The 27,083-nt window shown below is 51.2% G+C and overlaps 5 protein-coding genes across 5 annotated transcripts; 3 read left to right on the top strand and 2 right to left on the bottom strand.

Moving 5' to 3' along the window:
• Positions 1-477: 477 nt before the first annotated feature.
• On the top strand, positions 478-3,258 carry COCSUDRAFT_57245 (hypothetical protein; the record flags this gene model as incomplete). The annotated part of the gene is made up of 5 exons (XM_005645164.1): positions 478-484; positions 1,721-1,866; positions 2,163-2,255; positions 2,563-2,640; positions 3,061-3,258. 5 exons carry the CDS (start codon positions 478-480, stop codon positions 3,256-3,258), a joined length of 522 nt encoding a protein of 173 aa, XP_005645221.1.
• Positions 3,259-3,846: 588 nt separating this feature from the next.
• COCSUDRAFT_57244 (hypothetical protein) lies at positions 3,847-7,653 on the bottom strand (the record flags this gene model as incomplete). The annotated part of the gene is made up of 7 exons (XM_005645163.1): positions 3,847-4,665; positions 4,740-4,958; positions 5,369-5,563; positions 6,188-6,364; positions 7,021-7,149; positions 7,299-7,362; positions 7,562-7,653. The coding sequence occupies 7 exons, from the start codon at positions 7,651-7,653 to the stop codon at positions 3,847-3,849; spliced, it is 1,695 nt and encodes a 564-aa protein (XP_005645220.1).
• A 1,210-nt stretch (positions 7,654-8,863) lies between these two features.
• COCSUDRAFT_43621 (hypothetical protein) lies at positions 8,864-11,444 on the top strand (the record flags this gene model as incomplete). The annotated part of the gene is made up of 5 exons (XM_005645162.1): positions 8,864-8,905; positions 9,007-9,091; positions 9,207-9,267; positions 10,213-10,386; positions 11,090-11,444. The coding sequence occupies 5 exons, from the start codon at positions 8,864-8,866 to the stop codon at positions 11,442-11,444; spliced, it is 717 nt and encodes a 238-aa protein (XP_005645219.1).
• An 899-nt stretch (positions 11,445-12,343) lies between these two features.
• COCSUDRAFT_54196 (polymeras-like protein II polypeptide D) lies at positions 12,344-14,298 on the bottom strand. The gene is made up of 4 exons (XM_005645161.1): positions 14,024-14,298; positions 13,664-13,844; positions 13,311-13,413; positions 12,344-13,010 (listed from the first exon to the last, which is right to left on the bottom strand). The coding sequence occupies exons 1-4, from the start codon at positions 14,079-14,081 to the stop codon at positions 12,927-12,929; spliced, it is 426 nt and encodes a 141-aa protein (XP_005645218.1). The 5' UTR covers positions 14,082-14,298; the 3' UTR covers positions 12,344-12,926.
• A 2,674-nt stretch (positions 14,299-16,972) lies between these two features.
• On the top strand, positions 16,973-26,642 carry COCSUDRAFT_43619 (hypothetical protein; the record flags this gene model as incomplete). The annotated part of the gene is made up of 12 exons (XM_005645160.1): positions 16,973-17,019; positions 17,334-17,449; positions 17,680-17,800; positions 18,099-18,358; positions 18,880-19,035; positions 19,414-19,541; positions 20,023-20,319; positions 21,513-21,776; positions 22,512-22,645; positions 25,023-25,147; positions 25,799-25,923; positions 26,298-26,642. The coding sequence occupies 12 exons, from the start codon at positions 16,973-16,975 to the stop codon at positions 26,640-26,642; spliced, it is 2,118 nt and encodes a 705-aa protein (XP_005645217.1).
• Between the last annotated feature and the right edge of the window lie 441 nt (positions 26,643-27,083).

Raw genomic sequence — 27,083 nt, 5'->3', positions numbered from 1 at the left:
CCTCCCTTGCAGCTCCATGAGGCGTTTCTGAACGTCCTCATGTCCCGTCTTCAAGTCACCCTGTATCGGTGACACACTGTCTGAGAGGCGACTCAGCAATTCTGCGTACAAAATCATGACCAGGCGCTGACATAGATTCCCAGCCAGCCAAAGCCAGCAATAACAAACAAGCCTCTGTGAGCCTCAGTCCCATGTCTGTAGGATTGAGATTGCGGTCGCTCACATTTGTCTGGCGCTCCTGTGAAAGCTGGGCTGTGACATCTGCGAGCTGCTGCTGCAATGCTCCTATGCTCTCCTTCGCTCTGCTGTGTGACAAGACGAGCTCTCTGGCAAGCACAGAATTCGCCTTCTGTAGATCCTGCAATCATCGTGTGTGCTTGAGAGACGTGACCTGTGGTCTCGAGATTATTCTGGCGATGGCTGCATGGTCGTACCAGAAGGTTAGGGAGGAGCCATAGTGTGCATCTTGCTATATAGATGCCAGGTGGGGTTCACTTTGCTCACCTTGATCGTGCTTGCGCTCAACATTAGTAATGACTGCTGATTTTGTATTTCGAGGGCTCGTCTGCCCCCTGATAAGAGGTAGTTCTTAGACCTGCTGCACGATGCACCCTCACAAACAGTCTTGGGATGTTGGGGGCTTGCAAACTGCTCTTCCCCCTCAACCATACCTGCACAACATTGTACTATTACTTAAAAGGTTTATGTTCGTCTCTGCAGGATTTTCGAGGCTCACGCGAGCAGTTGCCCCTATGGTTGCAAATGAAGTTCCCACCAGCACGATGCTGTGCGTTACAGTCCCTGTGGCTCAATACTGGAGATACGACAACTGAAGGTCCTTCGCGCATATTTTCTTGCATCTCGATGAGTCGTCCAAGGCTGCAGGTATCTAGACTAGCTCGTCAAAGTTAGTAAGTGATAATGAAGGAATAGTCCTCGAACAGTATTGATCGGTTCAAGGTCTGGAATGTTCAGTTGCGTGATGTGCTAAGTTTTTACACACAGAGTCAGAAAGTCTGCTATGCTTCCCAATCTGCACCTTGAAATTCCTGCTAAGCAAGGCTTGACCGTGAGTTGCCAAGTTTGACCCCAAGCATGATAAAGTGTCCGAATCTAGTCCGATGCCCTCTGGCTCTTGGGCTTCACATTTCAAAGATTGGTTTTCGGCACTGACTTCTGACCCAGTCACAATTAGTGGATATTGTAGTGTCAGCAGACCGATGGATGCCAGCACAAGCTTGGGCAACTGCAGACCCACACTTTCTCCATTGCTGGTTCAGCCAGCAATAAGACCGAAGATAACAAGAAACTCTGCAACGTTCCTCTGTGCTTTGAAAGAGCAAAAGGCAGGTGCAGCATCTCTCTATCTGCCCATCTTCAGCACAAATCTGTTTATCACTGTATAAATCTCATCATCCATGGAGGACAAAATGTGTCTCTACTTACTTAAGCATCATTTTAAATTGCATTTTATGCCACCAGGCGCCCACACGATGCTGCACAACAGGTCTTGGGCGAAGGCAGCATCTTCTTCTCTCTGCCAACCTTGGAGTCCTAGGCAGCCAGCTGTCTGGGACAGACGATCCCACAACAGTCCTGAACAGCATATTGGGTAATATTCGTTACCACATCTTTATTTATTATTCCTCTTCGGAACAACTAATCAAACATCACAACCCAGCATCAGGTGTGCAGACACTTGTATTTGGCTTCACTGCAGGCGCGTATGGATTGCCGCAGCTGCGAGGTTCGGGAGAATTCAAGCTGTACGACGACTTCGACCAGGAATTTGTGTTTGAGTACCCCAGGAGCTGGGTGGGCCGCAGCAACAGCCTGCGCCAAGGAGTTTATGTCTCTGACTTCAATGTGCGCACAATCTCACACTCCCACGAATCAGCATTTCTTTAAAAAATAACAAAAGCAATCGCTGCGCTTTATGCTATTGCTATTGCTGCGAGGGGGTTGCACTCATGCAGGTAACAGCCAGGTAATTTTGACCGCCTTGTGACGTTTCAATGATCAAGAAGGGAGGCAAGAGATAGGAAGCCCTTGTGCGGTGAACTGTGCAGCTGGAGCATGCAGCTTGAGATGATGGCCGCATGCATGCATGATGATGCATGGCGTGCAGTCATGTGCTGACATGTGCGGTCACATGCGCGCAGACGGCTGACAAGGCAGTGGTAGAGATCTTCCCAGAGCCCAGCAGCGCAGACATGGTGCTGGAAGTAGTCAGACGGGCAGTCTCTCCTGGGCAGGTAAATCTCCCACACATATTTGAATTGCTTGCCGGTGAGGATGAATGCTCTGCATCAAGGAGAAGCACAAGATGAGGGTTCACACCCTTCATGCCAGCAACCTGTGGTGCAAGGATGCCAAGTTGTCCTGTATTTGATCCCCCTGTGCCCAAACTCCTGACTAGCAAGAGCAATAAGCAGGGGTTCCTACATCAATTATTGGTATAGAGTCCCCTGCAATAAGCAGCTCCTGGGATCTAATGGAAGGGAGCAATCAGAAAAGGACCCAATTTTTCAATGTGAAGGACTGAGTCTCAGAAATTTCCAGGAAATTGGGGGAGATGCGCGGCTGATTTTGCCGGACGAGCGCCGGATAAAGAGTGAGACTGTGGACATCGATGACATGGTGAGCACTTAGTAACCACCTGACCCTTGACAAGGATGTCGACCCTTTTCTTCGCATCGTGCATGGCTTCTTGCCAGCTGCCTGCCTGATCTGCCCATACTTGCACGGCCAAAAATGTGAATTGGCCTCTTTTTTTAAGCCAACTTGCCCCTAAAACCACCCGTTTGAGCCAAAAATCTCTTCAAAGCCCTATCTTCAGCCCAGTTTTGTGGCTTTCTTGCCACTGCAACATATTCCAGATTGCCAAAGGTCATGTGGATGGGCAATTCTGCATCTGCCTCATCAACAGTACCTCTATTGGCAATGGAAAAAGCACCCGTGAAATTTGAGCTGTTCTTGGCCTTTGGAGTTTTTTTCTTCTTTTATGACTTTTGCCCTGACTGCCATGCCGCCTCAAATTCTTATGTGATCCTTGCGCAGAGGTACACATACATTCGCTTCCCTTCAGAGACGGTGACGCGCAGCGGGTATCAGATCAGGAGGAAGAATTTTGCGGTGGCGGCCGCAAAGGGAGGCCGCGTGTACAGCCTAGTGGCCAGTGCAAGGAGTGACCAGTACAATGCGCAGAAGGAGCAGATCTTGCAGCACATCCAGGGGTCATTCAGGCTGAGGCGGTGATTCAAAGTTAGAGGAGGAGATTTTATCGGCTGGCCAATGTCACAGCTGCAAAGAATTTTGGATCTGATTTGAAATCAGTCGCTGTATGGTGCTGATGTGTCAGAGAGCAACCATTTATGACAGCAGCACACTGCAATTTTGATTGGAGCCGACAAATTATTCGCCGGGCCGAGATTTTGGGTTCCATCCAACACATAATGCCGATTATGTTTACTAGAAACTCCTGTGTCTCCATCTGGATGCATGCATGCAAAGCCCACGAAAGTTTGAGCTAGAACAATGGTGTGCAAAATAGTATCAGCAAGTGCCTCGGGGCTCAAGTTGAACCACACACCCGCCATCTGCAGACTTCAGGTTGCAATTTATTGCAGAGTATCCAGTGCAAATACGGTGGTTCCGGCTGGCGGGGAAGCGGTACAAATACTGAGCACCTTGATTGGGTCTTGCTTGGATATGGTTAGTCCAACAAGGGGTAGGAATTTGGCAACCTTTACATGCAGCTCGTCTGCAGACGCACCTTGCCTTCGGCAGGAAAAGCGTGTAATAATAATATTAATAACAATCCGGTGCAATTGTCTGGAGGCCATTTCAAGCAATGCTCTCTGCAGCCACAGCTGAGACCTGCATTTCGGCAATTACTGTGTCCACTGCCTCATGCAAAGCGTTCATTGCTGTGGGGCTTTCCAACTTCTCTGCAGCCCCTTCAATCGGCTCTGCTGCCCCGTCAGCTGCTTGCACCATTACCTTCTCTTCATTTGCACCATCTACTGAATGCTCCCCCAGTTGCTGGGCGCTGGTGTCTTCCTCTGCAGTGGCATCTTTGTTGGTTGTGAGCTCTGCATTGTAATCAGCGGCGTTCAACACCCCCACTTCAGCAGCTTCTTCCTCCGCTGTCACCAAGCTTGCTTCCTGCTCAATTTCTTGCACCCCTGCAGTATTGGTGCCTGTGACATGGCTTTCCTTATCTGCAATCCCTTCCGCTGCTTCGTGGCAGTTGTTCTCCCTATCAACTGGCGCATCTGCGTCAATGCCAACACCGCCCTCTGCTTCCACTGCTTCATCTCCATCAGCCGCTGCATCTCCCTGCCCCTCATCAGTAAACTCATCGTGCACAGCAGTCTCTTTACATCCTTCAACTTCTGTAGCCTGCTGAGGAGCCTCCTCTGTCTCTTCAACCATGCTGGAACCCAAGGGAGTGCCCATTCCCACGCGCTTGCTGACATTGCTGTTTTCATTGCTGTTGCCGGCTCCATTGGTGAAACCCACGCTTCTGTCTGCCAGTTTTGGGCTGGTCACAGACCCCTGGATGCTGACAAGGTTGGTGTTGATGTCCAGGGAGATGGAGAAGGAGGTCCGCTGGATCGACGCTGACTCAGCCGCCGCGAGCTGGTCCCCCCGGTCCGCCGCCTGATCTGGCGCAGGACCACCCGGCACCACCACCGACACCCGCGGGACCCCCGCTCCGGCCCCTCCCACGTCACCACCGGTCCGGTCAGCGCGCCGCCGGCCGCCGGGAACGCCGCCGGAGAACCGGCTTCCCATGCCTGGTTAGCCATCGCCTGATTGGGTAACTGCATGGCTTGCTGCGAGGTTGCATAAGCGCCGGATCGTGCGGCGGGGCTGCGCAGAGCGGCGATGAGGCTGTCATCCGTGGCAGACTTGTCGAGTAGCAGGCCCACCTTGGCCTTTAGACTGCGCACCTGCGCGCACATGACGGCACATTCACCTCAACACACATCGTCAGGGACTTATGCTCATGTGCCATTTAACATTTGTGAGCTTTGGCCAATAGGACACATGCCAAAAATACTCCCACTGCAAATATAAGGCTTCTGCCAGATTACAAAGACAGGTCACCTTCTCGCGTGAGGAGTCGAGGGTTCTATGGCACGCTAAGGCCAATGCTTTGCATCAGGGATGAGGAACTTTTGGCAGGGAAACGCAACTCGCACGACGCATTCACACATAGCACTTGACCTCTCACATTTGCCAACACTGCATCTCCCATTCGTCAGAAAATGGCCGCCCACAGCCTTGGGAATCCACTTCTGGTACCTCATCGCCATAAATTCGCGAGTGGAGCGCTCTGTGCATAGAAAACGCAGCGCACCTCTTTCTCGAGCGCCTTTTTGCGCGCGGCGGCGCCCTGCTGCCGGCTGACTGCTTCTTCGAGGGCCGCCCGCGTGGACGCCAGCTCAGCGCGCAGGTCATCAGCCTCTTTCATTCGCCCCCCCCGCAGCCGCTCCAGATTCGCTCGGTTGCTGACGTCATGCCGATTGCGCGCGTTCGACGGCGTTCCCATCGCCTGCACCAAATTCAAGGTGCCCAATGGTCAGCGCTGCTCAGACGGGGCAAGGGAGAGAGCAAGGAACTCTCTTTACTCTTTCCAGTACCATATGATGCCAATGATGTGCGTCCGGGTGACATGGGCTGCCCAGCCTGCCCAGATTGATATCAAGAACTCAGAGGCTAGGGATCTCGATACTACAGCAACTTTCCATCCAGATGACCTCAAGATACGCAGATATGTCTTCAATTGCGATGTGGTGTCCGTGTAGGGAGTATCTCTTCTTGAGAGAATCTCCCATAGCATGTTGAGATGGCATCTGTACTCAGGATTCCGTGCTCCCATCAAAGCAGCACATGCTAAAGAAAGGTGGGGCGGCATGAAATGTGCGGGGTCGTGAGCACCAGGGAATGATTCATCAGCACTAGCAAAGCTGCCTCTATCAGTGAAAGAACCCCACAATGCAAGGATCCTCGTGCAAGCACTGCGCAAACAAGGTCCTCAGCACACTCACTTATAAATGCATTCGACCTTTTCTGGTCAAATCCTATCAGTCGCGCCATTGCTGAGTAGCACCGGAATGCTGAATCTCGCTGCATGTACAAAATTAAACCTGTTCGTATTGGAGAAAAGATTGTTTACCTTTGCGTGTGCCTCATGCAGGCTGATTATTCGTTCCTTGAGCAGCGCGATCTGCTGCGCGCGGCCGCGCCAGTCCGACGAGTCACCCTCCAGCAGCTTAGTCAGCGGCGTGTCATCGCCCACCTCCCTCCGCAGCGCCTTCTCCATCTGATCCCTCTCCGCCTTCAGTCGTTGGACCTAATTTGGCAGCACCCATCTGTCATTATCATGTCACCCATTTGCCATCCTAGTCATGCCTATCTTATCCGGGACATGTGCGCAGAGGAATGGTCATGCTTATGTGTCATGCTCACGCAATCAGTGCAGGTGCGCATTGGCTCAGCTAATTGGATCCCGTGTGCTAGGCTAGAGGAACGTACTGCAGGTGTGTCGAGAGTCAATTCACTTGAAAGGATATGGTGTGCTGTACAAGGAGACAAGCATGCGGGTTCTGCCATAGGCATGCCACACCGGAACCGTACAATGTGCAAAGGCTCTAGGGCGCAGCACAGCCAATCTTACTTCCAGTGCAGCACGTAGCAGAGTTTGACAGGGGGTCACCAAAATCACAAGGTGACCCTGAAGAGGGCTGCCCTGAGATCATGGGAAAATAGCGTCAGGGCAACACCCTGACGCTAGTTTCCCAAATCTCAAAATTTCCCGGGGCCGCCCTGAAACCTTGCCCCTAACCCTGGACCAGATATGCCAATCCTCTCAGGGTTGTCGAACCCTGGCATGTAGAATCCCACAGCGTCTCCTCATAGAGGACTGCCGCGATGCAACATGTCCACGACAGATGCGCGAGCGGGCTTGATCAAAGCTCAAAGGGGAAAAGGGCTGGAGTGAGTGCATACTTTCAGCTCGAGGGAGCGATAGCGAGCTTCAGTCCTGTCCTTGGGAGGGGCCTCTTCCCTTGCAGCATCTTCCACTGCCGCTGTCTCTTTAGCAGCTTCACCTGAAGTGTCCTCTTGTGCAGCCTCCAGCTGTGCAGATACATCAGAATTCTTGACACACTGGCAGTAGCCGGGATGCTTGACTGAGGTATGGCTCTGAGCACAGAAACAAAGAGGCATTGAATAAGCTCTGCCGGAATGCTCACAGAACGTGCAGAGGAGGTTGAAATTTTTCACACCTTAGATTCTTCCTCCTGCTCCGGAGCAGAGTCTTGCTTTACAGTATGCTGATCTGCGGAGTCCCTGCAATCATTGCAAACAAAGACTAAGCCACTGCCTGATGTCCCATTTACTTGCATTTGCACACATTCTGCAACCCAATCTGCAACCCATACAGACTTTTTGAAGCGCTAACAACCTGCAGACTGCGCATGGATACATCAGATTTTATTTGCATGACTAAGATGTCTAAGGGAGGAATACTTCCACGCAAGTGCAGCACCTGAGGGCTTTGATCTCCTGGCTCTGGTCGGATAGAGCCTTGGTCAATGCTGCATTGTCTGCTTGAAGGTCTGACAGCGCCTGAAGAAGCATGTTCTGAGTAGCATCCGTATCATCTTGTGGCATGTTATTGTCTTTAGCGGCTGTCACGACATGGTCTGACTGGCCTGTGATGCGCCGGGCTGGTCTTGGTGTGGGCAGGCTGTAATCCTCTCCCGCTGAGGCTTCGAGGCTTGGTGGCTGTGATGCCACTGCCACTGAAAGGGGCTCATTGGGTTTGATTTCGAGGTCTACGGCAGCTGCAGGGCTAGCAAGCTGTGTTGCAAGTGCTGGCACAGTGAGGCTGTAAGGGTCATCTTCGTTTGCTACTGAATCATTGATGGCATTGATGGCATAATCATGTGTCTGCCCTTCAGGTGATGGCAAAGGTGCACTGTCTGTCAATGGCTTTTCTGTTTGTGTGAGACTGTCAGCGGCGTTGCTGGTCTTACTGGCTGCCATTGCCTTGCTGGTGGGCCCGAGAGGAGCATCTGGCTCTGGATAGACTGCTTGAATGGAGTAGTCAGCGCTCTTGCAGCCTGCAAGGGAAGCCTCGTCAGGCTGTTGGCAATCGTCCTTCTTACCTGCGTTCACGATCCCAAATGGTTGACGTGAGTGCTTGAAAAACATCACGATGGCTAGGTAATATCTTCAAGCGCATCTGCTGTTCGATGAAGTATACTCAGCAATTGGCCAGAGCGTCACTTTCGGTGGTGTTCATTGTTTCTGCCGTGCTCCACTGATTGTCTGCAGGCAGGGAAGACGCAATATATAGGTGGGTGTCCGGAGAAAGCTCGTATTTGTCGGGCAAAAGGTCGCTGATGGTGCGCTTGTACTGTCTCATCACCGCAGGTTTGCTCACCCCGTCCGACGGGGGCCTCTCGACTTCGTCGTCCATCTTAGACGCACCTATCGCGTTTCCTGTATTGAAGAAGTCTCTCAAATCAGGAGCAAACCTTTCACCGGATGCGAAAGTAGTCCCAGGCATTTCGGGAGCTGTCGGAGTTGGACGGTGTTACTAAATTTAGATCTCGGAAACCTCGATGACACATCCTTGATGCTCTGCGGAGCCATCGCAGTCATTTTGGATTCAGTTAATTTTACGACGCTAGACTTCGTGCAGAAGATCGATATATTGGGTTCCGTAAGGCTGGGGTGAACAGACATTTCGGTTTGCAGAAGGGGTTGTCTGAACATTCCAAGAAAAAAGACGCAACTCAGACTGGTTTGAATGGAGCCACATATCGGGGTTAAACGATCGTCTATGAAGACAAATCACCTTCTCTACCGCGCAGATATCGGCAAGGTGTGCCCTCCGCAGTTTGGGCTTTCAACAGCTGCTTTTCCTCTCGTGAAACTGCCTTGCTTGACAGGAAAGCACCGCTTTAATAAGCTGTTGAAACGCAGATAAAGAAGTGCACATTCGCAAATCCTCCGAAAGACAAGGTGTTCGGCTACGCAAGGCCTCACGACCCCGAGGATGCCGGGGAAGGTGTGGCACAAGTTTCCCATTTTTTCAATTTTGTCAGTGAATTCAAATTCGCTGCTCCAGTCGGTTTAATGATGAGGCTTCTGCATAATATTTGAGTTTGTCGTTCTGTACGCAGTGATGCAGCATTGGGAGCTGTCTCAGCCGGATGCTGCGCTGGAGACTGGCCCAGACTTCAGGTCCATGAACAAGCATGCTGCCATCTGGTGACCCTCCTCAAGGCTGCAGATTCTCGTTTGATACACTGTATTGCGCCCGGTTTTATGTGCCCATGGCCCCAATTGGCCCCGGCTGGCGGGGGGACGGTGTAAATACTGAGCACCGTGCCCACGGTTGATTAAGTCTTGCTTGGATCTGGCGAGTCCAACAAGGGGTAGGAATTTGGCAGCCTTTACATGCAGCTTGTCTGCAGACGCACCTTGCCTTCGGCAGGAAAAGCGTGTAATAATAATAATAATAATAATAATAATAATAATAATAATAATAATAATAATAATAATAATAATAATAATAATAATAATAATAATAATAATAATAATCATCATCATGGCCCGGCATCACAACATCTGCAGGATGCACAAGACTGATCCAGACGATGGTGCGCAAAGTGGAAGCAAGGCATGACAAGTTGATTGCTGTGTTCCAAATTTTGGATACAAAATCCTGTGTCTTCAAGGCTACCCTCCAACAAGTTCTTAGTCCGCCCAATCTAGAGGAGCACCTGAGAAAAGCGGGACAGCGTCATTATGGCCTGCCCAAATGTAAATTGAGCCGCAAAAACAGGGCTGAGAAGCTCAAAACAACAGCAAAATCACACGTACCTTAGAGTAGAGTCTAGGAATTTTCTGATAGGAGCTCTTAAAGCAAGCGCCTACGTGCAGACCACTCTAGTTGGAGTGTTACTGCCAAGAGCTAAAGGGCCGGTGTGTGTGTGCTTGTGGGGGTGCTGACCCCCTAGTAGAAGGGCAGCTTCACTTGCTGTCTGTATTCAAAGGCTACTCTGGGAGCTGCTTTAAGCATAGAGTCAGCCTTGAATGTGCCGAAAGGGGTGCAGTGTGTCCGACTGACAGGCTGACCAAAGATTGACTAAATCAGTGAATGACTGAAGAGTGAGTGACGCGCAGTGGGCTGACGCGTGCGGATCAGCAGCAGCCGTTTCGCTTCGCGCACCCCCAGACCCTGGCAAGGGGCATTGCCACGCACAAGCCGCCGCCGCCGCTGCCATCGGACGCCAACCCCTGGCACACTTACGGCAGCCCCTCAGCCTACCGCTCCCAAGAGCAGATCCGTATCGCAGGGTGAGATCTGCACCTCATCAAATTTGCCCAGCACGGCCTCCCTGGTGGGCTGCAAACATCAAGGAAGCAGTGCAGTCATGCCACAACTGAGGGCATCTCTGGTGAATCACACATACACTGGAGCGCTAAAACAACAACCCCCAGAATATAATTAATTTGGAGCCTGCGGGAACACAATACCTATGTTGCAGCCCAAAAGCCCACTTTTCTGGTGAAGTTAGCATATTTTGGGGTTGCGGGAACACATAATAATAGCCTTTGAGTGTGCAGGTGAGCCCTGCCGGAATCTGTGCAGTAAACGACTTTTCAGAAAGTGAGGGTTTAGATTGAGCTCTACAGTAAAAACTTTGCCCTGTGGCCAAAAAGTTGAGGCGATAATTTTAAGCGGCTCAGTGTGGTCGAGTCCTGGGAGATGGCTGCTCAGGTGCAGGTTTTGTGCAGATGCTTCATGGAACATCACTCGTGTAATTTGTGTCTGTGGAAGTGCTTTGTGCAACGCGCCTTCGAGCAGTCGTGTTAGAGGACTGGGCCATTTTGACAGTCTGCCATTCGCATCTCCTCCAAGCAAGACTCAATCAAAGATTGAGCATGGGCACTGTGCTCAGTATTTGTACCGCCCCCTGCCAGCCTGGTACAGAGACGTGTGCAGAGGAGAGTGTGCCAGATCATTGCCTGAGTGGCATGTGCTTGCATGCATGCGCAGGAGGGAGGACCCCAACATCCAGCAGCTGGTGCAGGGCTCCTTCCAGTGGGACTGGGTGGCAGCCTACACCCACCACACGCCCGTACATGCCGGCACCTGCGCGGCCGGGATGACTAATTCAGCCACCACGCTTACTACCTGTGCCGCAGGGATTACTAACCGCACCGGGCCGTGCTCCACCAAGGCAGCCGACGGCCATGCCGCCGCGGCCGCGCGGATATTGGCGGGCCAAGTTTCTGCCGGGGGTGAAAACACGCTGAAGAATTTCAAGCTGAGCCGCTTCAAACGTGTTGCGGCTCGCACCAACACCTTCAGGCAGCAGGCTGTGCCGGCACTGGCGCAGCCGGTGTGCTGATCTGAGCGCTTAAGTACGCTATCTGTGATAAAATTCCTTCTGGCAGCAGCCTTGGATGGCGCAGGAGCTGTCCGTCTGTTGTTGTGGGCAGTACGTTACCAGTACTTATTTACATACTATACCAAGTGGTACCCACTATGAAGACTCTGAATCAGAAAGCAGTAAGTTGAGACTCAGATCATTCTGGATGCAGCCTAGATATGAGACATACTTGACAATTTCCTCAGATCGATTTCTCAGAACTTTCTAAGATGACTTCTCACCTGGAACGGTATCAAAAGAATATGGACCTCCTACCAAGTATTCAGAAAGATTTCAGTATGTCAACCCATGTCTGGCCAGAAATTTCCTTACCGGTAATTGATACAAAGGTGACCAGTGCACCAGTAATTTTTGTGCGGTAGCACATGTTGTTGCAAGCACAGTCAGTATGCTGACGCGGGCCCTCATAGAGTGGTTCTGAGATGGTGCTCCAATGCAGCTGGTTTGTCAGTCTCTCTGTCTCAATGTTATTTGACAGCTAATAGTATCAGCACTCACGTGCGGAATAAAGCATATCATCCTGTCATGGGAAGGGCAAGCAGCTCAAGGGCTGCTTGTTGGCACAGCACATGGGGGCGCACTTGGTGCACAGCTCTGAGGACTGGCTGGTGATTTGACATGGTGATGTCAAGAAGGATGCGAATACTTCGAATGCTGTATCTGAATACTGTAGCTGGGATCTATTTGAGAGAGTGCTAAGGAGGGCATTTAATCTCTCTACAGTTGCATGCATGCCAGCTGTTGCGAGCAGATTGCTGAAATCCCAATGTGACGCAAAATTGCGAATCCTCTCGAAAGAAGGCAAGGACAAATTTGCAGAATTGACATAAGCCGCCCTCAGTTGACAAGCAGTCTAGTTTCTTGTGCAAATTCAAGTCTCATTAATACACCCTTCACGTGACTTTTTCGATAGCTCCCAGCCCAAAACCTACTTGTCCGCGCCTCGTCCTTGACACTGCAGCATGTGTTTGACAGTGCCCCACAAGACCACCAAGTCCAGTATTCCAACACACTTCTCCCACTCTCACAAACGCTACAATCTGAGCCAGCTATGTCCAATGACAATTAGAGTGGTCCGCACGTAGGCACTTGGTCAAATGCCATCAAGTCTTCTTTTGCAGCTCAATTTGCTTTGGGCAGGCCATAACAGGCGTGGGACACATGTTGTCTGGTGCTCCTCTACATTGGGCGGACAGGACAGGCATCCCCTGCTGCTGCGGTGACTCTTGACAATTGGTAAGCAAAACTGCTGTTCTCATGGCAGAGGAAAGAGCACGAGCAGAGGACAGCGGCGCCGTGGCGGCAGCTGGCATGGCTCAGCAGATTGCATCTACTGAAGGCAGGCTGGACGCTCTCAAGCAGCGTCTGTACTTCCCTCCGGTCATGGGCTACAGGTAGCGAAGCTCTTCAACTGAAATGTTTGGCATGTGCCCACCCGCCTCAAGCCTGCTTGTAGGTTGCCACGTCATCCAGCACTATCTGCAGGGTGTCATCTGAGAAGCGTGGCTCATCTCCCTGCGTCGCCTGCAGGCCACAAAAAGCACATAATACAGTCAGACCAGGAGACCGTGCAAGCACACTACATATCCTGGCGTCCTGCTAGCTTCAATGACTGAATGAAGTGCCCGATATAAGTGCCCTTGCTGTTTGTCCTAACAAATGGGAATCCCCGAGTCATTTGCATGTATGGTGCATCAGCTTGCCAGAGACAACGGCCTCACATCACTGATAGAATGGCAGCCAGGGTGCTTTAACGGAGAGATACACTGCTAGGGTCTGTCTGCTGTGCGCGTATTTACTATAGTGGGATATTCGGGGGCTTACATCAAGGCTGGGGATGAGGATCCTGGCCTCTTCTGCAGTTTCTGGCTGCAGGTTGGCCACAGACGCCAGCTCAAACCCAGTCATCTCCCCAGCATCCAACACCCTGCAGACCACACAGAACACTTGACCACGCAGAATGGAAAGGTTTCTGAGAGGTACTTTGCGTTCAAGGCCCCTCCCTTGACACCATTTGCACGGTCTGTGGCTGCTGCACTTCAACAACAGCATGGTGTGCTGCTTCGTGCAAAGACATGCGCTGCTGCACACGTCTGTCTGCACCATCCTCTGAATATTCGGCCAGGTTGCTTGCAAGTACAAGGACTAGCACCGACTGGGAATGTGCAGATGCTCACATTCGTATCTGCTGGTTGACAGCCTCGTTCTTGTTGCCAGAGAATCGCTCCACATACTCCTGGGTCTTGGCCAGCAGTGGATTGGGCTGATAGGCTGGGTCTTCCTGCTTCTTGGCCGCCACTATCTTCGCCAGGATGGCACTCACCTCGCCGTTGGTGAGGGCTTGAGCACTGTCAAAGACTGCAGCAAGAAAGGATAACCTTACAATGGTGTTTCTCCACTGCAGTAGAAGTAGTGTCTTCAGCAATCTCACGAATCTCTACATACTGTTGCCCACCCACTCGGTGTAATGGCTTGTTCTTTGTAGATATTCAAGAACGAGAAGTGAACTTATGATTGTGCCCAAATGAGTGTCGCACCGGATGGAAATCTGCCCTCTGCAGCATTTTCTTCTTCCTCCTGAGGGGCATCCCCCATGGGTGCTACTTAGTCAACCAACCTGATGTTCCGTTTGGATATGCCAGTATGATATTTTTCTGCTATTAGACCGATTTACATGTTAAGGGCTCTGCGATGGCGAGTTGTACCGCAGCAAGGTGGGTGAGATGTATAAATCGCTTGTGCAAACTAGACAACACATGGCGATCTCAATCTCCTTCACCATCCAGTGGCCCGCCACAAGTCTGATAAGTGCTTCACATTTCTGAATCGAAAGACAAATGAAGCAACTCTCCAGCCTGCCGAACTGATGCCAAAGCAGGCAACAGGCCCAGGAACGTTTGCCCTTGGTTTGCCCTGTGAAGGCGCGCTTAAACATTGAACTTGGATATCATTTGCACAGGAATGCATATCTTCAGGTCTTCGAGTATAGAAAGGGGCTACGTAATTCACTCATCTCTCACGCCATCATTTGAAAGCTGCCAAAGTACTTGATGATCACTAAGCTACTGGACCCGAATTCTTCATGCTTCGGATATCGCGCCTCCTGAGCTATGCTGCTGTGGCAGTTGCATTGTGGCTAGGAGCTCTGCAGCTAGATCTGTCACGCAACATCCGTATATCTGTTCTCGCAGTGAGTGGATGTTCTTCTATTGACATACAGACTGAAAATTTTCTTTGGATTGAAGTCTATCGGTTATCTCACTGATGTCACATGCTCCTTGTGGAGAGGCTTATAATTGTTATGTATCGGGCCTATCTACGTGCACAAGGCATGGCATCACATCTATTGCATTCCTCTCTGAGGGGCAATTTTTTTGCAAACACGTGATAATGTAAATCCATTGTGGTCTGATGTATATTGTGCACCGTTCGCAGGCTCCATTAGCAGGACTGGTCCTCTTTGGTCTGTACTTGCTGGGCCTCTTGGCACATGGAGTCTCAACCTACAGGGATTGCCCTGAGGAGGCCGCAGCCTTGCAGCAGGTATACTCCACTCCTCTAAGATAATTTGAAGGTCCCAGCCAGCCTCTTGACGCGACCAAGCTGTATATTTGTGCCCAAATCCCCTCTCAGGCAGCTCAGGATGTCAGACGTTGTACGTCAAGATGCCTGCCCTTTCCTGACTTGAAGACTGATCCACACAGGCATTTGAGGCTCTGTCATGGCTTATGCTGTTGCAGGACATTGCATGGGCCCTGCAGGAGCTGACTGCCAGGGGTGTAATTGGCCCAAACCCCTTGCCGGAGATCTCTGAATGACCTTTTCCCTGAATGACCCCCAGGCGCCAAAGGGACAGCGCCTGCATGTCAATGGTGCGGCCAAGCACAATGCTGCAGCTGTGAGGGCAGCATGTTTGAGGCATGCAGATCATAACACAGCCATGATGAAGGGACACTGCCCCGAGGCAGCAGGGCAGTGGCCTTCAAGAGATGCCATGGGAAGGTACAGCAGTGTTGCTTGATTGGCAAATGCATCTGCAGTCTCAGCAGCTGCAGAGCCACCTGAAAGATTGCCCCGGAGCAGTTGCGCAAACCGACAGGACTTGAAGGAAGGAACTTGGGGAACTCTACGGAATGCTACTGCGTTAAGATAGGACAACATTGCACACCATGTGGACATCCACACCCAAATTTTCCTATGTCTCCTGGACGGAATTTATGTTAGGCTGAGGGTTGCATGCTAGTCTACTGGCTGACAACCCATCTGGGGGAATCGTAGATTTCCACAGAGTTGGTTTAAGGGCGATGAGTCTCATGTGCAATGCCTGATGTACACCAATTGTGATCATGAGAGCAACACTGGTGCCGTTCAGGACAGAGATTTAGGGCATAGCCACTTTGCAAGCCTGACCTGCGCCATTCGTTGCCATTGGCAGCAAGCTTGAAATGTCGATGTGAGTTACAAATACATCACAGCCGCCGGGTGGAGCCGCTTTGCTGTCAATTGACCCAAACAACCACCATGCATGTGATCATAGGATCCATCATCGACGTCGTGTGAGACAAACTCAGACACACTCACCTCTTTCCCCCAACCCCTTCTCTATATATGTTGAGAGGACGGCCTAGAGAAGAAAATGGTGCAATCCTGTTACAAATACAAAACTACAAAAGCAACAACACACTAAAGCTATATTACAGCTAATTCAGTCCATCAATAGAACACACACAGGATTCAATGCAAGACAAAGGCCAGGCAGAAGACAGTGGCAAAACCAGCGGTTTACCTGCATGAAGATGGTGAAATGTCAGGACCAGAGCAGAAACAATAAAGCATCGCCCGTGCAAGAACTCCGAGCCAGGAGGCAGATGTGATATGCAGCAGTGTGGCAGTGGAGGAGATTTAAAGAGTTGCTGCAGATGTGAGATTGATGAAGACAGAGGGCAGGGCAAATTCTTCAGCAGGTGCCCTGCCGATGACAACAGATTTTGGATCCAAGAGAGAGATCTCTCCCTTCTAGATGAGTCATCTGGGGCCGCTCTCGAGAAGGAAGGAAGGAAGGAAGGAAGGAAGGAGATTACACATCAACTCCAGCCGCCCAGGGCTGATTGGATGTACTGACAGCATCCAAGTGATCATGATCAGAACAAACCATGACAAAGTGTGCAACACTGACAACATCCAACTGCCACATGAACTGTTGCATGGTCTGAATGGCGGCACCGTACAAAGCAGGATATTGGTCCCGAATGGGCTGCACAGCAGGGCACTAAAAAAGCAGATGGTGCTCATCCCCAAGCACGTGCTGGTCACAATTTAAGCAATATCTCTGGGCGTGAGCAACCCTTCCACCTGAGATCGAGCTGACCGCGTTCCATAAACCCTGACCTCAGGACCCACACAGCCGAACGAGAAATGCAGTCCTAAAACTCACTGTGGCCTTATACAGACTTAACGAGTACCAATATCATACGTAGGCGCACCATATGGCTCCTGCACAACCTCCCGAGAACTGGGGAACCCCGCTTGGAAGGTGCGCGAACTTGAAGGACCTGCAGACGGACCTTGAAAGCTAGCGCGACGGTGAATTCTCATTCGCAAGCCCACTTGGTGCTATGTGTGAAGCTTCAGAGCCATCGTAGATGCAGGGAGACATTGTAGCGGCCGCTTTGTCCCGGTATCGGAGTAATTATTTTCGTCGCGCGCTTTTTCTCCCGGCTACCGCAGAGTTTCATGTATACAACCGCGTCACCGTTGCACCGTGAAAATGTTGCTAGGCGCCGCTGGAAAGCGTCCACTGGCCCCATCGTATCATCCATTGTGCCTCACAGTCTTTCTCGCTTGCAGGTCCAGGGGCCAAGGCTGGACCAGGGCCGAGCGGCTGGACGATGCTCTACCAGAGCGCTATTCCGATCACGAGGAAATCTTTCTGAAGGACATCTTCCAGTGGACACACAATGCCGGTGAGCAGCTTCGCAGAAAATTCTCTTGATCACAGCGATATCTTGACTTGTTCTCACGCTGCACACGAGATGCCCCTTCTGTGCTTGTTCCCTTAAAGTCGCAATCATTGCTCTCCGTCAGCTTGGAGATCGGAGGGAAACCACTCACCACTCCTGGCCGTCCCCCTTATGCTCATTTCGGCCCAGGCATATAGAAAGTAGTGCTGATTCTATTGTGTCTGTGCATACAGAGCCGGTGGGGAACCCAATCTCCAGCCGAGCACTCTTTCGGAAGGATCCGGGGCCAGTCAGTGTTGTCCCAGAGGCGCAGCTAACCTCCCCCAAGACACCACTGCCTGAAGTGCAACACTGGTAAGGCGCCAGGCTTCTGTCCACTTTCTTCCTCGACAATCTTCATCGAGACCCACTTCCAGTGGCTTCCAGAGCTGCACAGAGCCGTGCACTGCTCTCGATGTCCTTGCTCAACAACAGGCATTCCTAGTTTCTGGCAATCAAGTGTTCATTCTGCAAGCCTGTGCAGCTACAAAAGAGTGAGGATTGATTGGAGATGGAGGAGTTTGGAGAAATGTGAGGATCTACTTTGAAACAAACTTGAAGAAACATCCTCTTTGCCTGCTAGTGAATGGGGTGTATGGTGCTTTTTGGACAGGGATGTGCCTGGCGGGCCTACCCTTGACAGCGACAACACACATTACATGCTGACTCCCGTGAGCCACACGCCAACGCACTTGCCGGTGAACCACAGCCAAGCACCGCCATCTGCACCAAAGCAGGATGCTGGTGCTGCTGTGCAAATTCTTCCCAGCTCCCACTGGAAGTCCCCGCAGCCGGCACCCTCTGTCACGCAGCCACCTGCCACGCAGCTGAAGCCTCACGGCCCGACCACGCCTGCATATGCCATGGCCGCAGGTGTGTTCAATATCGTTCATTAGGCCCCTGAATTGGTGTTGCCCTCTTTTCCTGCCAGAAACACGGTATGTCCAACAAACAAGTGGCAGTCAAAGGCTACCACAATGCTACCCCTTGATGGACTCGCCAGACCTAAGCAAGACTTAATCAACCGTGGGCACGGTGCTGAGTGTTTAGATCTTCGTCTGCAGTGTTGCAGCGGGAAGAATCTCATGCATTAATGCGATTGAACCAGAAGTCCATTCTGTGAGGCTGCAACTCAGGGCTTGACGAGTCACAAATCTGCCATTCTCGTACTGACCAGGGAATGAAACCTCGGTTTTTGACTTTTTGATCCACCAAGCATTGTCCCCCCAACTTCAACTGCTTGTAAAGTGCACGAAAAAGTACTGTCTGGTACCACCTGGATTCTAATCATTCCCGATCAATGCTTGCTGCAGATATATCGTTTTCCCAGGCACATTATGCAACTCATGAGGCTATCTTGCCAAGGCTTGACTGATAAAATCCTCACTGCGCAGGTGCCAAGGGGCCGGGCATCATAAAGCCGGGCGCTCCAAGTAAGAAGGCGGCGGGGAAGCTGACAGCAGCTGGCAAGGGGGTGGCAATGAAGTCCAAGTTCAAGGGCGTGACCTGGCACAGTTACAATCGCCGCTGGCGCAGCAGCCTCCCAATCAGTGCGTTCTTTTCCTCCACCCTTTTTACTTATCTTTGGGTTTAGGGGACTTTAAGGTAACGTTAGGCCAGTAGTAGTGAGTTAAGTTAGTTTGGAGTCCCCTGTTGGGTTCGAGGCTTGAAGCCTGATATGGGATCAGGTATAGGTGGGCACCCTAGTGTGTGCAGCCCATGGTGCTTTCCTCTATGCATAACCCCAACTAAACAAATATCACAAAAGGGTATCGAGAAAACATTTTTCACCTCCAAAAACGTAGGCTCTGAAGATTTTGACGGAGGTTTTGGAATTTTGTCCGGTCAGGGGCACTTCCTGCACGAGTGCAATGCCAATCCAGATCCTCCTTGAACACCATTTCTGACATGAAGTGGTGCATGCATAGGCAACAATCCGAGTCCGCACATCCGCTACGCCTCCACTGAGCTGGAGGCAGCCCGAGATTATGATGAGTTGGTCATCGCCATCAAGGGCCCAGAGGAGTTCACCAACTTCCAGCGCGACACCTACCCAGTCAGACACCCTGAACCTCACTGGAATATCCCCCTTTCACTGTCAAAGCCCCTTGCCATGGTGGTTGCAGTGATATTGTCAGTGTTAGTGGCGGCTGCGGCCGCTATTTTCATATCATTTCTGTAATTTTAGGAACCCCACTACCCAATTCAGGAAGCAGACAAGATAGCACAAAACCACTGGCTTGGCGCGGCATGCCCTGCACGGCTAGGGGTTCTTAGCTGTGCTCAAGGTGCTCCTGCCAAGCAGTTTATAAGTTGGCGACCCTGTGGGTTGTTGACAAATACAGCTGAGTCAGCAGCGGACTTTCCTGTCGTCCTTTGAAGCCCAGAAACTTCCAAGGCGATTTGCAAAGGCTGCCCAGAGGTCAAAGCTCCTGTGTTCCTGGAAGCTGATGACCTGCAGTGACAAATCACAGCAGATGCGCAAATCAAGCCAGCTCATTGTCTGTCACTGACCGCATGCATGTGCACATTACCAGGACAAGGAAGTGCTCGAGGAGAAGTGGAGGAAGTTTGTGGAGGGAAAGAGAGGGCAGATCGGCGAGAAACCAGAACAGCACGAGAGAACAATCAAGGCAGACATTAAAATCAATGATGCCTCAGCCGAGAATGACTCACGCGCACCAGAGGACGACAGCAAGGACGATTCTCCCCGGTCTTCCACCGGGAAACCCCCGGCAGTGGGCACCGGGTCCTCCCGGTCCCCCCGCACGGCGAAATCCAAGCGCCGATTCGCCTTTGACGAGGTGTCAAACTGGGAGGGAGATGTCGAGTGGGTGCCCGCGCCAAAGCCCAAGAGGCTGCGCTCAATGTAGAAGCTGGGGGGATTGAGGAATGTTTGACCAGACGAGTACAGTCTCTGAGCAGTGTGTTGTGTTGTCGTTTGAATGGGACATTGAATATAGAACATTTCATTTGGTTCTGGAGTAACTTTGGCAAGCGTGAGAAGTGGGTGGGAAGCCATAATTCATTGGATAAGATCTCTTCTGAAGACATACTGCCTCATGTTAGGGGTGGAGATGGGGTCAAGCTTAAAGGGGTAGGGCACAGGGATGAAGAAAAGGGCAGTCGGAGCCGTCAAGACGAGCAATTGAGACAAGCAGTACAATGCTCAGTGGCAATTTCGCGGCCATGGCTTCTGCTGCACGAGCTGCGACACATGTGTAATGATCTTTGAAGCCGCCACAAAGGGCAAGGCTGGGTGCATGTTGCCCTCAGATCTGTGATGTAGAAATCAGGTGTGCATGATCAGCAGCCAATGGTTGCCAGCTGGTTGCCAATGGTCGGCAATATTTTGGATCTATTCAAAAGACGAGACTCAAAACGAGTAAGAACTGATACTTGAGAAAACAGAATCCTTGTATCACTGGGTGGTTTTGCTTAATTTGAGGGGGTACCTAAGAGAACAAATGTTGTTATGTTCATCATCCCTACTCACGTGAGCACAACTTTAGTGAGCGAGGCACGAATGAAATATCGAAAGGCCAAAGCCAACACAACAACCCAACGATTTCTGAGCCTTCAGGTCGATCCTGTATGCTTGCTATGTGACGTTTCGACAAAAGAGCGTCAAAGTCCCACGTCACGTTCAACTGAGAGGGGAAGACACGCGGGGCTGCGGACCGCTGATCGGTCGGTACCAAAAATGAAGGTCCGCCCACGCTTTTCAAGACGACGGTGCCTCCCAAAAGAAACAAAGCAATGAATCGAGCTTTTTGTGAAAGTGGCATTCGCCTGGCTGTATCATTTTGTCTGAAGGAACAATGATTTTTTTGGCTGCCAGCAGTGCTGCACGGTGCTTTGCAGCCGCCGACTGAATGCGATAATACTGAAGACGAACAGGCCCTGTCGTTTTCAGCTTGAAAACTTGTTACGAAGCTTGGTGGACCCGTCCTTACAGCGCCTTCTACGATTGCTTCGAAGTGCTTTTGAGGTGCTCGACATAAAGTGCCTGCTCTGGTGTTTCCAGGAAACATGGCAAGGAGTCTGCGAGAAGTCTCTTGTGGCCACGCCTGAGGGATGCCCTCTCCTCCCAGAGGAGCTGTGGCAGCAGATATCCTCACTGATGACCACCAAGGAATGGACCATGGCCAGTGGTGCCTGCAAGGCTCTCCAGAATCTCCAGCCCAAGCAGCTCAAAGTGGACAACTACGGAAGCTCTGTGTCCGCGTTGACATGGCTCACCAAACATTGGCGCGAGGCAGAATCCATCGAAATTGACATCTCCTCTGACGTGTCATCTGCGGATCCCAAAAGTATCCTTGGAAGTGCACTGGAATGCCAAGCCCTTGACTTGACTCATTTGAGGCGCTTTGATCTCTCTTGTGGAGATGGTTCTGGCGGCGGGGATGAATCCGAGCAACCCGGGCCTCAGTGGCTGCCATGGCTTTCTGCAATATTACAACAAGCACATGGGTTAAATATCCTGCACCTTACGGCAGATTTCCGGGTGAACATGCCCTGCATGTCCAGGCTGAAGCACCTGATATTGAAGCCCGTGTCAAGCCAGCTGCAGATGCAGTATGACTTGCATGCCATGGTGGACAATCTGCCAGTCCTGGAGACATTGTATGTAGGAGAGAAGGCACATGCTTGGAATGTGGTCATGCCAAAGTCACTCAAGCACCTGTGCATGAGTGACATCATTCCCTGCCTGGGGTACACCATACCTGAAGGTTGCACGATGACAATACGGAGCTCTACCAAAGATCATAAGGTAGTTGTGCGCAGTAAGGAATCTCTGGGCGTGCGAGGAATAGAGGTTTGCAGCAGAAAGATGGAGTTATGTGACAGTGGTTGTCCTTGGCATTGGCATCCAGAAGCGAAGCACTTTCTGCCTGTGCGGATGCGGACGGAGGCAGCACAAAGCTGCAATCCACTCAGCCTCGTGTATCATGAGCAATACAACATGGAAATTCGCTCACTGTCATCCCAGGCATTTTGCCGCCTGCGTAAATTGCATGTTGAGGCGGAAGACCTGACGCTCGTGATTCCTCCTTTGCCTCACCTGGAATGGGTGTACATTGACAGCTATGAGACGCTGAGCCTCGTCATTGTGGATGTGGAGGTATTTGCTGCCTCCATACTAAGGCTGACTGTGGGGTACAGGGAAGAAGACTTCGAACAAGAGGATGAATTTGTCGACAGCCTGGACAAACAGCTGGCACTGACGGGCCGAAGCTTAGAGAGGGATTATCCAGATAATGGTGACCACGATGATGAGGGATTGACCTTCGTCACCATGTCTATGGTGCCAGAGCTTCTGACTGGGCATTATGCAGGACAGTGTGACTGCCACTGCTGCTGGTCCTGCTTGCATGAAGATGGGGTGTAGGGTTTAAGGTTTCGGGTGAAGATGGACTAGTGCAAGAACACAATTGACGTGAATATCAGGAAATGATAGCTAATTTTGGGCGACTCCATATCTGGCAATCTGGCCCAGAGCTCTGAATATGGCGTGTGTTGTAAGCATGTGCTGGTGTGATGCAAATTTAGAGCGCTCATTTACATGCTTGCATTCACTGCAATATCCTACTGCAATAAAATGTGTCACTGCAATTGCAAGGAGCTGCAATCATGGCTCGGGTTCTACCTAAGTTTTTAGTTGCCCCACCTAGGACAGCCAAGGGGTAGTAGATGAATCGAAATGTACGCCACGCTCCCAAGTTCGATACCCAGGAAAAGCACTGGGCTTTTTTTCGGATTGATTTTCGGGTACATTCGGCGATGCGGCCGCTCCTGAGACACACGCATTGCCGCTGTCGAGAATCCGTCCCAAAATTTTGAGCGGAAGAATACCTGCATTGCCACACCTTGGCACCAAATGGGCCCTTCAACTGAACATTGGGGGCACTAGCTTGTCCCTCAATCAGCAGTTTGGGCCATTCTTGTTTTGCCAGGGACATCTTGAGTTGAGCATTTGTCTTACATGAATTATTTTGAAAACTTTTGAGTAATAGGAGGTGCCGACATTCGCCTAGGGGATGTCTTTTGCCGTGTGCCTGCCAGCCATTGATAGAAATATTGCACAGGAAAGCTTAGGCCCATGAAAATAAGGGAAGGTCAGCCTGCAGTTCTTTCAACAACTTGTCTTTGTCAGGGGTGCAAGTTGCATGCCGCATGCACCTGCTGCCATTGCCTTCTCAATTTTCGTCAAGGTAGAAGTCCTTGGTACACCTAGCCATCATGTCACCAGCGATTTTACTACAGTACATAGCAGATCGAGCCTCTGAAGAGTTTTTGTTTGCACTCTGCTGCAGGTGTAAAAATGAAGACCCGCTTGCAGCTGTAGCAATGCGGCGTAGGCCAAAGGCTGATCTGACAGTGCCAATTTTCTCAGCGGTTTCAATGACGAGTCCCAGCCAGCTTTATCAGAGCATGAAGGTAGAATGACAACAAGGCATAAGTAATGGCAATGGCAATGGCAGCCTGGTTCACAAGACTTGGTAGGAAAAAGTGAACACCGAAATGGGTGTGTGTAATCCTGCAGGGCGATTTGTGTGTCCAACATGAGCCTATGCAGTTGTAGCAGGGCAGCAGTGAGAAGCTCATTATGGCAGTAGCAGCATTGAATTGTGAACACAACGCGGTGCAGGCTGAGCTGTGTAGGCTTCGCAATCGGTGTGAGTGGCACACTGTGAGTTCTTGGCAATGACAATGTTGTCGGCTTGTTGAATTGAGCTAACCAGGCATATTGGGCATATGAAGACAATATCTTGAGCGAGCTGGAAAAGTGCCGGGCCTAAAAAAACAAGCAAATCGCAGTCATTTCCATAGAGCAAGGTGCTTTAGCATTCTGGCGCACCCAAGACTTCCTCAACCCTCACTGTTGGCACGTGCACAGGCTGATGTTTCCAGCACACGTCAAATTTATTTCAGTGACGTGACATTACTTAATTTAAGTAATGTCACGTAGATCGGATGACTGATCGTCGTCCCAGTTACATGGGTAATTAATATATTAGTTATCCCTACCAATTAGTAGTGCCACGTGTCCCAGATGGCGTTCTGGGCCTCGAGAGCACCCGCCCTTTCGTTCGTGCAAAAGATTATATTCGTCACGTCCACGGCTTGTAGCCCTCATCGTTCATCTTCACATGTCATAAGCCTTTTGCCTAGGAGCGTCCTCAGAGCTGAGAACAATTAGGAATAAGTTTTGCAGGTGTCTGATGGACTTCATCGTGGCGCCAGGATCGACAGAAGGCCTCTCACAGGCGCCCTGCAGATAAAGCTTGGTCGGCTTATCTTACTTTCATCCCTGATGCGCAAATGCAAGCGGCAACTTTAGTTTGGCGATGGCGACATATCTTATTTAGGCAGAAAGTGTGTTACCTGGCACAATAGAAACAGCAGCGCAGTGGTCTTGGTCAGGAACGGTCAGAGGGGCTCAGGAGCTCATATGGGGCGAGCTCAGCAAATGCTGGTGGAAATCGGCTTGCCAAACGTCGTTCGTGACAGCATCAAGTTGCTGTCGCTGCAGGGCACTTCCCATCAAAGGGCTGGATCGCTCCGATGCAGACGACGCTAAACTTTGGGATGGGCTTGGAGAGCTCGTCGTCCTTCCCTCGCTGAAAGTTTGTTCGTACCAGACGCACTCAGCACCAGGTAAGTTCATCACCGAAGACTCAAAGACATTGTGAAAATTCAGACGTGATGATGGCCTCGGGCTCACCTTAAAGTCAGGTTTTGTATCTGCCTTAGAAGCGATGCAGTATGTTGGTCAACTGACTGCATGGTTTTCGTTGCGTGCCTGCACGCGAGACGGCAGAAGCTCTGCAGCTGCGTACTCCACCTCCCCCTGCACCTTTCCAGCAGCTGCAGCCTCAGGGCTCACAAAAGAATCAAACAACCAAGCGCCCTGCTACTGCCTCGGTGACAGCACCTGCTGCAGACAAGAAGGAGCGCATCAGCAAGAAGCAGGGAGCAAAGACGGGAGCAAAGAAGGGCTCCAAGGGAATGGGCAAGACGTCCAAGTTTGTCGATGTGTCATGGATACAAGCAACAAGGGTTTCCGCGCCAGCGTGCAATTCAGTGCGTCCCATCCTACTATCTTGCAAAGATTTAAAGGTGTACTTTTCAGCGCCCGCAGCAAGATCATCGTGGCAATATGAGCCTGCATCTCACTTGCCTGCTAAGCATTCTGGATGTCTGTCTGTCTGTCTTGCACATTAGGACACACTAGGACATATCAATATTCCTTCTGTTTCAATGACATTTTTGTAATCTGGTAAAAATTGTGCGTGCCTGACTCTGCAGATAACAAACCGCAGCACCTGGGCTATTTCAAGAACAAGGAGCGAGCAGCCAGGCGGTATGATGAGCTGGTCTTAGCTCTCAGAGGCCCCGAGGCTCCCACCAACTTCCCACGCAGCACCTACCCGGTGAGCACTCCTCCCATTCACTACACAGGTTGCACTGCTTGCAGTCTTACAAGGCAATCCTTGCACGCAATGCATGCCTCTTGAAGTCTTGATGTCTGCAGCCATGTGTGCGCTTTTGCATGGGTGCTGTGGGTTCCTGACAATCACCAGATCCTTTCAAACAATTCAACCTGTCATGAAGACGGTCCTTTTTTTCTTCTCTCTGTGCACAGCCCAACATGCGATATGTGTCTGGCCCACAACCTTCAAGACTTATCAGATCCAGTTAGTGCACTGTGCAGACGACGACTGTGCTCGGTGATAAGAGAAATAGACTCACATGCAAGTAATATAGGCTCAAAACTTGCTGACATCTGCCATGCGCGTGCTTCCAGGGCAAGGCAGCGCTCTTCAAGAAGTGGTCGTCCTTCATCAAAGAGAAGATACGCAAGGACGCTGCACGCGAAGACTCAAAGCAGGCACCCAGGAAGAGGCAGCGCGGAGAGGTACCGCCAGAGCCCGCCATATCAGCCGCCGGCCGCCCCGTGACGGGGGGGCTCGTTCTGGAGCGCGCCCCCCGGTCTCCCCCCAGGGACCCCTCAGCGGTGGCCAGCAGGTCCCTCCGCCCCCGGCGCGCAGCCGCACTGAAGCGCTCGCGCTACTCCATCGAGGATGGCTCAGACTCAGAGGAAGGCAGTGTTGGGCAATGCCGGGCTGTACGCCAGAGGCTTGGCGTCTGAACCCTTGCTGCCGGATAGTAACAGCCCTTCAGGGTATCATTCAGAGGCATCTGAAGCCATATGGTTCGAAAGAAAGGGATATGGAGCTCTTTTGGCGCTCGTAACTTGCCAGAGTGTCTCCCACTTGGAAGGGTTCACCCGGCCCTGAAAGCCACCTTCCAGACTTTTTAAGCAGAGAATGCTGATATCAGAAGAAAACAACTGAACTATCGAGCTTTCAGCCACATTTCAGGCTTCGGAATTTTTAAGTCAGGCATTTGCTTCAAGCCTCATTGGCGTCCAGCCAAAAATCATTATTCTTAGAAAACACGCTGCAATCCAGCTGCCGATGCACTGGCTGAAAACAGGTGCTAGGTGCTTCAGGGCTCGACGCTGACTAAGGCTGAGTCATTCTTCTTTAGCAATCATGCGTGCTGGGTCATAGGTATCGCTGTGAATGTC

This window comes from Coccomyxa subellipsoidea, assembly GCF_000258705.1.
Source record: "Coccomyxa subellipsoidea C-169, whole genome shotgun sequence".
Lineage (NCBI taxonomy): Eukaryota > Viridiplantae > Chlorophyta > Trebouxiophyceae > Coccomyxaceae > Coccomyxa > Coccomyxa subellipsoidea.
The sequence above is the reverse complement of the archived record's forward strand: the minus strand, read 5'-3'. Positions and strand labels throughout refer to the sequence as shown.

What these genes read in the sequence shown, in the direction of transcription:
- COCSUDRAFT_54196 (XM_005645161.1), bottom strand. Translation starts at nt 14,081, where the DNA reads ATGGGGGATGCCCCTCAGGAGGAAGAAGAAAATGCTGCAGAGGGCAGA. An exon ending in GTCAACCAGCAGATACGAAT is followed by an intron (nt 13,414 to 13,663) that starts GTGAGCATCTGC and finishes TGTGGTCTGCAG; the next exon opens with GGTGTTGGATGCTGGGGAGA. An exon ending in TCCTCATCCCCAGCCTTGAT is followed by an intron (nt 13,011 to 13,310) that starts GTAAGCCCCCGA and finishes TGTGGCCTGCAG; the next exon opens with GCGACGCAGGGAGATGAGCC.